Source organism: Barbatula barbatula, assembly GCF_947034865.1.
Source record: "Barbatula barbatula genome assembly, chromosome: 5".
Classification (NCBI taxonomy): domain Eukaryota; kingdom Metazoa; phylum Chordata; class Actinopteri; order Cypriniformes; family Nemacheilidae; genus Barbatula; species Barbatula barbatula.
Genome location: NC_136769.1, coordinates 7,905,948 through 7,918,337, shown reverse-complemented (window position 1 = coordinate 7,918,337; position 12,390 = coordinate 7,905,948). Strand labels below are relative to the sequence as shown.

The 12,390-nt window shown below is 41.6% G+C and overlaps 2 protein-coding genes across 2 annotated transcripts in view; one reads left to right on the top strand and one right to left on the bottom strand.

Annotated features, from left to right (window-relative positions):
• tanc2a (tetratricopeptide repeat, ankyrin repeat and coiled-coil containing 2a) overlaps positions 1-4,791 on the top strand; it is a 104,967-nt gene extending 100,176 nt beyond the window's left edge. The window contains exons 26-27 of the mRNA XM_079456585.1: positions 678-778; positions 1,382-4,791. Of these exons, the coding sequence (XP_079312711.1) occupies positions 678-778; positions 1,382-3,284 (2,004 nt within the window). The 3' untranslated portion in view covers positions 3,285-4,791. The remainder of the gene's footprint in view (positions 1-677; positions 779-1,381) is intronic.
• Positions 4,784-11,050, bottom strand: cyb561 (cytochrome b561). Its single transcript, XM_079456586.1, has 6 exons — positions 10,873-11,050; positions 8,901-9,111; positions 6,986-7,084; positions 6,560-6,663; positions 6,062-6,219; positions 4,784-5,589 (listed from the first exon to the last, which is right to left on the bottom strand). The coding sequence occupies exons 2-6, from the start codon at positions 9,106-9,108 to the stop codon at positions 5,397-5,399; spliced, it is 762 nt and encodes a 253-aa protein (XP_079312712.1). The 5' UTR covers positions 9,109-9,111; positions 10,873-11,050; the 3' UTR covers positions 4,784-5,396.
• Between the last annotated feature and the right edge of the window lie 1,340 nt (positions 11,051-12,390).

Sequence of the window (12,390 nt, the reverse complement as noted above, 5' to 3'; positions counted from 1 at the left end):
ATACATTGTCTTCAATACAGAAAAAATACCCTTTAGCTTTAACACTTCAGGACGTCAACAGAATGGGTTTATTGACGCACTAGGAATCATTTGATCTTCCCATTTTGTTTTAATAATGCTTTATTTCTTATTCAATCCCATTCTTAAAAACATTTACGTTTACAATTTCAAGCCTCCGGGCCCTTTGAGGGAACTTCTTTAAAGCTCCCTGTGAACTCAGCCCATGCTGTAACTTTAAGTTGATGGTGATTCAGAACAATCCACATTTTTTCCCATCTCGCTTTCATCTGTTTCAGTTTGTTTTGTAGGTTTATCGGTTCGTGAGGTTTAGTACAGACAGTAGTTTGGCTCAGTCTTGAAGCTCTGTGGCATTGCATTTCCCACTGTCCTCATAGAGCATATAAATGTGTGTATGTGCATCTGTACGATCGTTTTCACAATTTTATGTCCATTTATCACATTTGCTCTGAATGTTTTTGGCTCATTGTTTATGTCCTCATTTAATGTTGATTGTAAGAGTGTCTGTGTGCATAAATGTTGCATATGTATGTATGTACGTATGTATATATGTATATGTGTGTGTGTAAGTGTGCAAGTCCACGTGTGAGTGTGTTTGTCCTCGCTCTGATCTCATGTATGGCTCAGTGTATGACTGTTGGTCCTGTTGTTGCTTGCAGGACTTTGGGATGGCAGAGGAGTTTGCCTCCAAGGCACTAGAGTTGAAATCCAAATCCTATGAAGCCTATTACGCACGAGCCCGTGCCAAGCGAAGCAGCAGGTAACCGTAGCAACCAACTGAAAGGATAGCGCTTAAAAAAACACATTTTGTCTCGAGCACATAATGCGCCAAGTGAGCGTTGATGACCCAGACCTGTTGATGATGTTTTGATTGGTTGAAGTAGTGCTGTAAGTCACAAGATAGAAGTCAATTTAAAGCCCCATCAGACATCGGAATCAGGGTCAGATTTCTTCTTCATACTTCATGTTGTGTTGACCAATCAGATTTCCTTTCCAGAATGTCCATCATTCATATTTTATTCCTTTTTTCTTCACACAATGTACTTCAATCCACTTTTGTTTTGGAAGATCTGTTTTTTGGGTCTACGCTTTTGATAGGTTGATTAAAGGAATGTTCCGGGTTCAGTTGACACTTTGGACATCTAGGAGGAATGACATTCCGTGTTAAAGTGCACAAATGCTAAGACATAACACGCATAATGTTCCTGTAGCATTGTGTTAACACTGCAAAGGTCATGGGTTTGATACCCAACAAACACATGGATAAAATGTACACCTTTGGTCACTTTATAATACAATACAAGATATTTCTTTTTTTGTCTCACTCCCTGCTCTTTCTCATTCTCTGTTTGTCTCTTACCAGGCAATTCCACGCAGCCCTGGAGGACCTGAGTGAAGCCATGCGTCTCTGTCCCAACAACCGGGAGATCCAGCGTCTGCTGCAGCGTGTAGAAGAAGAGTGTTGTCAAGTCGCAGAGCAACAGGAGCTGGATCCGCCCCCTTCCCCTCCCAACAATCAAGGCCCACCCATGGTCCCGCTTCCATCAATGGAGCCCCGTTTCTCAGACATGGAGCCCGTCCAGGATCTGTTTGAGGAGGACGATTATCTCGAGAGGGATCTGGATGGCCTACCACTAGGTGATCCTGCCGAGTCCCACGCTACTCCATCCGGGCTTCCAGTCATTCAAAACATGCCCCCATCGCCCAGCCATCATGATTCCCCCTACCTGGCTCAAGCCTTTGACCTTCGACCCATCCCAACATCAATTTCATCTCCTACCCGACAAGGCTACCAATCCACCTCTCCGTCACTCTCTCCAACGCACCAGGTCTCTCACTATCGGCCCACTCCGCCCCATCAAGCCACCTACCACTTCAGCCCGCCACCTTCCCCTTTACGACGCGTACCACAGTACCGTGCCAGCCCTACTTCTGAAGGAGTTGCCATGTACCGTCCCCAGTCCGCTTCTGCGGGGCGATACCAACCGGACCAGCTGTCTGGTCGACCCAAGTCGCCTCTCTCTAAGATAAGCAGCCAACGTTCTTTTCAGCTTCCCCAGCAGACATCCCATCAGCCACAACAGGGCCAGTGGTTGCAGCCAGCCAAGGCACAGATCGTCCGCACCAACCAGCCCAGCACTGCTGTACACTCCAGTGCCGTACTGGGCAGCAGCGCCTACAGTCAGATCGCTCATTCCATGAGCGCCCGGTGTCCGGGAGACATGGATGAACTTGCGGATGGAGGGTATTCCGCGTCGCTTCAACCTCAAGGCATACTGAGTGCAGGAGCCTTGTACCAGCGTGCCATGAGCATGGACCCTGGCATCATGGAGGACGAGCTTCCTCAGAGGCCCTCCTCCGCGTACAGACCCAGTCCTGGAGGTGTCCGCTACGGTCAGGTGCCGCAGATCAGCCGCAGTCAATCGACCGCCTACTATCCCGTCTCGCCCCATGAGATGGAGCGACAGGTGACGATGGGTTCACCGGAAAACACTCATGCACAAAGACGTCCGGTCAGTGCCAATACCTCTGAACCCAAACAGCATCCGTCAGCCCCACGTCCGCTAATTCATTCCCACAGTACGGGTTTGCGCTTCTCTCCATCAAACAACAGTTTAGCGGCTGGTTCCCCTGCAAATCTACCCCAGAGTTTCAGAGCGTCAACGCAGCAAATGGAGATCCCGCTTAAGGTTTCCTACGAAGGCAGCTACCACGATGATCTTTCACCTATGTCACCCCCACAAGGCACTGAATTCCGGGTGGTGGGCGGGACGTACCCTGGCGAGGCTCTTCGCTCTCGTGCCACGCCCTTTATGGGCATCATCGACAAAACGGCACGGACTCAGCAGTACCTTCAACAACAGCCGTCGCTTGCATCCTCCTCCTCAACTTCACGGCCCTGGACTGTTTCTTCTCTGGATACGGTGGTGAACAGTCCAGCCACTTCCCCAGGTAACATAGGATACGGGCAGCAAGCGGCACCCCTCAGCCATATCGCATATTACAACCGCACCAACAATGCTCACAACGGCCACCTCATGGATGATGATTTCTTCGCCAACCCTCCAGGTGTAACACGGGACCGGACGGATGCTTTGGGCCGAATTAGCCAGGTTCCCACGTACCCTGATGTGAAAGTGGCACGGACTCTCCCAGTCTCCCAGGCGTACCAAGACAACGAGTTTAGGCAAATTTCTCGTAGTGAAAGGCAAGGCCCAACCTCACCCATCAAACCAAAGAGACCCTTTGTGGAGTCCAACGTGTAAAGATTGAGTCGGTGTGAGAGATTTATTAAGTCTTGTTGAGGGATATCTAACATGTGCAAACTTTGATTTTATGTCCCGTGTCTCGATGATGACTTGTCAGGGGTAATTCCACTGAAATGAAAGGAATATAAAAAAAGTGGATCTGGATACACAAAATCAAGACCTTTTGGAGTTCTAGTAGTCCTGTGTAACTGCTGTACACCAACCGCATACTTCTCTGTACCTTCAGGAGAAGGTGACCGCCAGGAGCCAAGCCTGGACACATTTAGAAACTTTACGCTTGGCCCCGGGACTGGAACAGTGTCCCCGCTCAGACTCGTAATAACCCCTCTCCTGTTTGGTCCAGAGCTAAAGATAAACCTAAAATATTCCAGATCCATATTGCTAAAGCAAAAAAGTGATATTTATCATTTTAAGTTATGTTTGTACAAATGTATGTAGAAATCTCAATGCAGTTGTGTTTTTGTTTTGCCTTTTGTTAAGTTGACGCACAGTCAGCAATGTGAAATATTTAAGAGTTTTTTGTCAACAGGTTATAACGGATCACTTCTTTTTGCGCATTGCAAATACACATTAGTAATGGTTGAAGGTAGCATTCAGGTGGTGAAGCGCTAACTTACCTGCTCTTTATGGATCACGTCACACCATAAAACCGGAAACTTTTCCAAAGAAGCATTTCTTACGGTGTGTTGAAAACATATTTTTATTTTACAGCCCCATTCATCTCAAGTATTAAGAGTTTCTCTGTGCACTGAAACGCATTACATTGCAAAGCTGTTGGCCTTCAGGAAATGTTTTTTTCCCCCGTTTTGTTTAAAACTGTGAGTACTTCAAATACACGATTTCAAAACCTGCATTAAATAACCATTGAACTTACTTAGGCCAGGTACTTTTTTATGGCCGTATTTAATGGGATAAAGACAGCAAGATGAATTCACTGAATATGGCTTCGCCGGTTTTTGTCAACTGCTGTAAAAAAAGAGCAGTTTATTTTGCAGTGTTTGAATTACTTTCTCTTTTAAGAAAAAAGAGGTGCAGGTTGACCTGGAATACTGCTTTACTGTACAACAGTGTTTGTATTTAACTTGGTTTTCTTTTTGTATGACAAACATGTAAATGGCTGTACATATGTGCTTAACTAGAAAGCATGCTCTCTGCTATTACACAAACATGGGTGTATGTGTGTGGTTTTGTGTGTGAACATACATTAAGGGAAAAGACTATGGCACAATATATTTCATTTTTTCCCTTAAACATAATAGATCAAGTTTGGGTTTTGCATTTTTATTTTCTGTTTGTTTGAAACTGGCCTTGCGAATGAGGATTCTCTGTAAATTGTTTGTAAATGTGAGCTGTGCTGTTTCGCCGGGAAGGAAAATACGAAACGTGAATGAGAAATTTTTATCCGGTTTCGCGATTGTAAACTGTACAATCACCTGTATGTATGAGGGGAAATAATGAAGTTATTTAAAAATGAATAACACTTCAAAGATAAAATTACTGAGTGAATCTTATTTATTGCAGTCAACTAAAAAAAAAAAAACCTGGTGTACATTTATCGCAACGGTTGCGCCTGCAATACACATACATACGCTTACTCGCATGCCTATGATGATACATGCGATAGTCAAATACACAGAACAAACACAAAAATACAATGCAAACAAACATGCAAAAACGACTAGATTACTGTGACAGTCTCCATAGAATCTCATATTACAGTCAATATCACTTAAAGAAAAAAACAAGAACACAGGAAATCATTTGACAGGCACATCGCTACTCCTAAGATCTGTTAGTACTGAACTGCTTGCTTTTCATTACAATTAAGACTGCCAATACTTTAGTTTGTGATCACATGTAGGACCTTGACTTGTATGATATTGCCGCAAATTGCTGCAATCTCAGTTCTGCAAATTACAATCTGCCGTTTCAGGAATGCGTAAAGTTGGCATTTGAATCATGGATATTCACTGCATATAATTATAAAATTGGAAGTCAAAATAATTGCATTTCCTTCCATTCTAAACTATTTAAACAGAAAAACTGGTTTATAAGGTCAACGGTAGGAAGGCAGTTTTCGAGCACAAAGGCAGTGGTCATATAATAAAATTAAGGCGAGCTGGGGATTTCTCCTTCTGACAGCGTCTTAAAGTGCACCGACAGCGGTTCTTCCTCTGGATTTGGTGGTCGCCTGAAATCTTCTCTCGTCGCCACGTAACCCACCACGACCCCAAAGCACACCAGCAACAAGCCTAAGGTGTTGGCTAAAACCCCCTCTGCCGCAAACTCGGAGTAGGTCGACCTGCCAATATGACAGAAAACAGAGATGACGCTTGTAATTCCGCCAAATGAAATTGCAAATTAATCTTATTGACATACTGTAGTACACAGAAGGAACAACACCATATAAAGCCGGTTTGTTGCATATAACAGACCACAGTGAGAACGGAAGCCAGATATTCATTAATATTCATTGGAAAGTGTCTTTCCACAGTGACTAATTCACAGGACGACTCATTTCATTTCTTCTATTCAACATTCTCTGCTTGAAGTGACATCAGAGGCATATTGTTATTCTAAAAAATGCTTTAGGCTGATTATTGAAATTGGTCTCATTTAAATCACTCAAGTTCAGAATGCTGATTTGACAATCTTGTGCATGAATACATCAGACTATAACAACTGCTATGACGCTGCTCAACTAGTCATGTGAATATTACCAAGTCATCGCCATGACATGACTAAAGACTTTTCCTTTGTTGAGTGACACTCACATGATGTTGAAGAGCAGTTTCTCTGTGATGCCCAACAGACAGGTTCCTACAGACATGGCCAGCAGCAAGAGACCGAAAAAGACGTGCAGTGGGAGATACCAGCTCCTCAGTGGAGCAGATGCCCAGGGGAACAGGAACAAGCCCAATCCCAGCAACCACTGAGAAGATAATGAGAAGCTAAGTTGACCTGCTCCATGGTATCATGATCATAAAGGTTTTTAACTCTATATACGAAAATGTTTTAGTTTTAAAATCCACAGAGACTGCCACAACACGTTCCTCTTTTACCATGTTTGATACATGTTTGTGGTGTCTATAAAATCTTCTGCAAACAGTAAAGACAAATTCCTCAATAGTTTTCTAGTGCAATGAATGTGACTTTCAAAAAGGGGTTTACTGACGTGCTTTCAAACCAACAAACAGTTTAACAGCTCGAGAAATTAACCCAGTAAGAAGGAAGATAAATGCCATCTGAGCACAGGTTAAGAAGACATTTACCTGTAGGATAAACAGAATGAAGGTAAGCATGCCACACCAGCTGTGCAGCGAGTACATGTCAGAAATCTTAGCCGTCGCATGGAAGTCAAATACAGCCACTAGACCTGCAGAGGGAGACACGTGACATCTCGTAGCTTTGATACATACACCATGATAACATTAGCATTTGTCAAATACATCATTGTTAAAATGAATATAATTATCTTAAAAGAAAATAAGTTTTTTTGCATCTGTAACTAAACTTTTGCACTTCATAATGTACAAAAGCTATCTTTGTACATAGTGGTTTGTATAGCTCATATACAGTATAGCTCATATAGAGAAGGGAAGTGAACGCGGCTCAGCTTTACCATTAAACTAACTACAACAACCTGGAGTAGCTACCGACACATTTGCACAGAAATCTTTCCATGCACACAGACTTACCCACAATACTGATGATGAGGGCCATCGTGTGCAGTAGAGCGTGAAGAATCTTCACAGAGCGTTTACTCTCGTTTCTAAAGACACGATAAACCAGAACAGCTGCAGCAGAGAAAGACCCGAATGAGAAAAATCACCAAAGATTGAAATTAATAGACAGTTTTTTATGCTTTCCTTACACGCTTTATGGTCGTCCTAACCGTGGTGGGACCACTATCTTTATTTTATCGCTTAACATTTACTCCCAGGACACTTGAAACACAGGGATGCAAGTGTCTTAGGCAGTCCATCTGGCCTTTGTAAAAGCACACAGACCCCTTGAGGCTGTTTTTACCGGCGCTAGTTTGGACACTTAAACCCAATAGGCCAATGACCTTTCAGGTATATGGTCCTAATTGAATTTCCATGGCCATAGCTTTGAATGAGGACCACTGTTAATTGCCACTGAATCAGTATCTGTCTCTATTAAGGTTTCATTTAACAGCCAGATGGAAAAACATGCATATAACCATTAATGACAGACAGTCTGGGAAATGTAACAAATAAATGGACGATTAGGACTGAAAGCCTACGGATATATGACAAAACACACAATACTACTACAGCATCTCTGGATCTGATTTCTGTTTAAAAAACGTATCTCTGCAGACTCACAAACACAAAAACAGACAGCAAAATCGATTTTAATGTCATTCGAATCTGTCCTGTTCAGTGTTGTGTGCCTGTTTTGGCTTGATAAGTGACGTGTCACACGCAGACACCCTTAGGGCAGAAGATACACAGACCTCCTTAAAGATAAAAAATCTCTTGGTCCCTACATTTACATTTACATTTGACATTTATGCATTTGGCAGACGCTTTTATCCAAAGCGACTTACATTTCATTACATTGCATTATCCTATACATTTTACATAGGTATCTGCAGTCCCCTGGGATCGAACCCACAACCTTGCGTTGTTAACGCAATGCTCTCTAAGAGCTGGAGTTCTTTATTTTATGCTATAGACCATTTCATCGGACGCACACGCCTGGCCTGAAGTTAACTTCAGGTCTGTGTTTGTTTATCGGTCTAGCTAGTGGCTAATAATAAAACTTTATATTTGAATCAATTTGTAACAATGTTAAGCGTGCTGTCTTCTCATGCTTGACACAGTCAACTTGTCAAAAAAACAAGTTTCGTATATGTTTCTGAAAGTTTTTTTCTAACATAAAAATCTGTTTAGTAACAACTTTTCTTAGTCCCTTACTGGGCAATTCTCCCGGAAAAGCACGGCAAGGCGAAAGAAACAGCCCACCCACGCATCAACCGACGAGCGATAGGAACACCTGCTTACCATCAAGATTGGCTGCCCTGTGGGCCTGCAGCTGCAGCTTGTTACTCTTGCGATAGTGAGAGAAGTTGATGTGTATTTGTTTGTTAACGGCATTTCAGTGATGGATGTTATATAAACGGAGGATATAACGCTGGATTTGCAGATCGTTCGAAACTGATAGATGGCGCGGCCCCAGTGCTAAAAGAAGCCGGACATGAAACGCACGCAGTATGTGAGACTAAGTCATATGTCTGTGTATTGTTGGAAAACGGGCATAATTGCGTAATGTAAACAACATGTAATTTATAGTGAATCAATGCGATGATGTAAAGTGTGCTCGTGATTGAGTTCCTCCCCCAACTAAACAATCTTCGAAGATACGAAGTATGCAATACTACTTTATGTGTTGAATTGTATTGTATGTAAATGTTAAATGAACTTACTTGTTATTTCTTTTGCTTGTTTTCAGAAATAATCTGTGTACCAGAAGTTACGTTTTGCCCACAAAAGCCTTCATATTTGTTTCTGTTATTGCTTTGAAACCATCCAATCATGAAAAGCCATTTATGAAAGTCATAATAACTAAAAAGACATTACTGCTTACCATCTCCATAGAAGAAGACCAAGCCGAGGACCATGCAGAGAGGGTGGACATTAAACTCTTGTGCCGAGCCATCCCAAGCGTAACCTCCGTGATAATGTCCCATCCACACACCTGTGATCACCACACATGCCACCCCGAGCACCTGTGAAGCCCCTACGTACCACGGCAGCGTCCGCAGGCTGCCCATACTCAACGGGATCCTCTCCATGACCTGAGAAAAATGCAGAAAGACAAGAAGACAAAATAACCTTTAGTGGACGAGTATATTAATGACTCCTGCTCTTAGGAAAGTCAAATATTTGATAGTTCACACAAAAAGACGCTCCGCCTTTGTGTTTGAACTATCAAATATTGCGTCTTTGTGTTTGAACCATCAAATATTTAACTTTCCTAAGAGCAGGGGGGCATTTTCAAGACAGGTTCCTAGTTTGTTCCTGACCCTGTGGATTTCTTTCTATTCATTTTCGCTCATTTCATTACAAGCCAAATCCAGTGCAAAATATGCGAACTCTAAATCTAAACATGAAATGAATATTAGATTTCATAAATTTACATTAATGATAAAAATATTGTAATATTATAAATGATGAAATTATCCCAAAATAGATTAAAGGCATATTGAGCATCACAATTACGAGTCTCCATTTTTTTGGCCGAAAAAGTATCAGTGCTTGATAATCACGTGTTGTTTTAGTAAACAACACAACTAAGCAGATATTATTCAGTCGGTGTGTTTAAACGTCATGTGCTCTTTGCCAGCCTCATGACAGCATATTTTACTGGTGTAAAAACAATCTCTCTTTGAAAAACAAAGAGTGCATGAGGATATAAACAAACTTTAAAACGCATAAACACCAATCTGGACATGTTTTGCAGTCTAGTGAATAGAACCGCTAACCTCTTGATAATAATAACAAGCCCGTAGGCAGGGGAGGTTCGGGGGGTTCGAACGAGGGATCTGAACTTTAGCGAAAATTTGCGCAGAGTTAACCAATCAGGAGCTTGCTCTAGTAGGGCCGTGAGCGAGCATCAGAATATTGGCTTTCAAACCCAAATTTCTCTAAGTTACTCACATAGCCTAATAATTTGTTAAATTCATAACGTACCATTGCGATAGAACTGACGCGCGAACCATCGGAAAATTTCAAAGAGACGACAAAATGGCCAAGCGGTTGGGAAAGAGAAAGGTTAATTAATATGCATAAGTAAATGTTTTGAATTTGAGTAGCGCTAAACTATTAACTATTAATAAACTATTATACCATTAGGAGGCATCATAAATATATTTCGAATCATAATTAAATCTCCACAATAAATCAAGTAGTACCTCCGGCCCATGTAATTTTCTTTTACAAACCGACCCGGCCCCCCATTAAAGACAGGGAGAATTATGTGGCCCTTGCAGAAAAAAGTTTGGGGACCCCCGGTCTACAATATAATAGCCATGTAAACGTAGCGTGATTATAATAATAAAACATAGCAAAGAGGCATTGACAGAGAGTCAAGAAATAATTATTAATATTTCAGTAAAGTTTTAAATCTATTCTGTTGTTAGTGTGGTCTTTAAACTTATGAACTGTGTACGGACTGACAAAAGTGTTACATGAGGAAGCAATTTGACAACAATGCAATAAATATTTTAGGTGCATCAAAAAGCGTGCTGGTTAAAATACCAGCAGACAAGCTAATCCAGCAGAAATTAGTGCATAAAAGGTCACCAAAATGAAGTATTTGAACCTCATAATTAAATACAAAAGGAGGAGAGAAACTGCAAAAAGGTCCACTTTTTGGAAAAAAAGAACCTCCCCTTTCAACTGGCTGGCTACGGACCTGAACAAGCTATCAAATTAAACTTTGAGAATAACAGATATGAAAGACTCTTACTGACGTCATGCAAACCACGATCCAAAGATGATGCGCTTCAAAATAACCTTTCACGCTTAATGACAGGTGTTAGAATGAATAAACTCACCTGTGCACTTTATTCCAGAGGAGAGCAGGGCAGCCAGAGAAAAGGGCGTTAGTATTTGTGTACATAAGACTATAGGACGTTATTTGACCTACTTTGACAAACGCATCGTTTTGAAAGCATGCGTCGCACCTGATAGAATCGCTATACCTTTCTCGAGCGACGATGACGCGCCGACTGATGTTTTACACGCCAACTTCTTATATTATGCATATGGGTACGCCCCGATACCCTCCCCATTGGCTGTTTATTTGAAGGTGGGCGGAGTCAGCATTATGACGCGGACAATGTGGTGCTGCGGCTGACATCTGTTGCCTTGGCGACGCAGGAGCGATTTAGATTGATTTAATCATCGGATTATTATACCAAACAAACATCGCACAGTTATAGAAAGGTGACCTATTTATATTTTTCTATTTTTTCTCAGATTTTGTGATTTTGAAAGAGAGAAAACATGAGCTTTAAGTAGGCTATATAAACATATATTATAAATGTAAGTTATTTAAATGGTTGTTTTTCTGTTGATTTGCTCGTATTTCGATTTGTCTGTGTGTGTGTTTTATGTATTCGTTCTTTAGGTTCAAATATAATTTTCGAATAATTTAGACAGTTTTGGCTTGAAAATGAAAACTTAAGAGGCAAAATTGTCAGGTTTGATTACAGTAAATATTAGCTAGGTTGCGTCAGCAAGTTGTGTATCTCCTTTAGAAGCATTAATGCCACGGTAGAGTGACGTCATTTGATACCATGGTCATTTGAAATATACCATAGGGTACTTAACGATCATCATATTCCTATAACATGTTAACACGATATTCCAAATGACCTCAACGAATTTTGTAGCATGCAAAACATCTTTAAATAAAAAACCATGTGATTTTAGCTCCCTTTAATCCGGGGACTTTAACGCAAAGATGCGAGCAAAGAAAATAAACTGCACGCACCTTAGTGAGGGAATCGTTCTCACTAACTTTTGACCACAAGAGGGACACAATGAGCTGTGGATATATTTATCAGCAATATTTCCTCCAATTTTCCATATTTGTACAGCTCAAGCATCTATAGGCCTATATGCCGTCATCTATATTAATGCTGATGCTGCCACAATGTGCACGTGTCACTCTGTCTTTATCTTTAGCGCTCTCGATGTCCAACGCTATTCCACCCTCCTTGCATTTCCTGCCTTTCTGCTGGCGAAGAAGGGAATGAGTGATGGAAGATGACATTTTGAGTATGACTTCACAAAGCAATGACTCACAATTGATTCATTGTTTTGCGCTTACAAAAATAGAACCACTCTATCTCCCTCTCTCTTTCCCTTTTTCTCGTCCTCTTTGGCCACAGATCGACTTCCTCCTCCGTGTGTTTCCTGTCAGGTGGAGAGATGCAGTAACAGTTCGAGTTTGTGAATCATGCTGCCTGCGAGATTAGGAAAAGTTATCAATTATAGTTACATCATTTGGTTATACGTTTACAGAGGTCTTGGCAGATGATCTATCTATAGATAACGTTACCTTTCCT

Excerpts from the sequence above, each read along its gene's own strand:
- cyb561 (XM_079456586.1), bottom strand. The coding sequence starts at position 9,108 with ATGGAGAGGATCCCGTTGAGTATGGGCAGCCTGCGGACGCTGCCGTGG. Across the intron at positions 6,664-6,985 it reads CCTCATCATCAGTATTGTGG|GTCTAGTGGCTGTATTTGAC; the intron begins GTAAGTCTGTGT and ends CTCCCTCTGCAG. Across the intron at positions 6,220-6,559 it reads TCATTCTGTTTATCCTACAG|TGGTTGCTGGGATTGGGCTT; the intron begins GTAAATGTCTTC and ends TTATCTTCTCAG.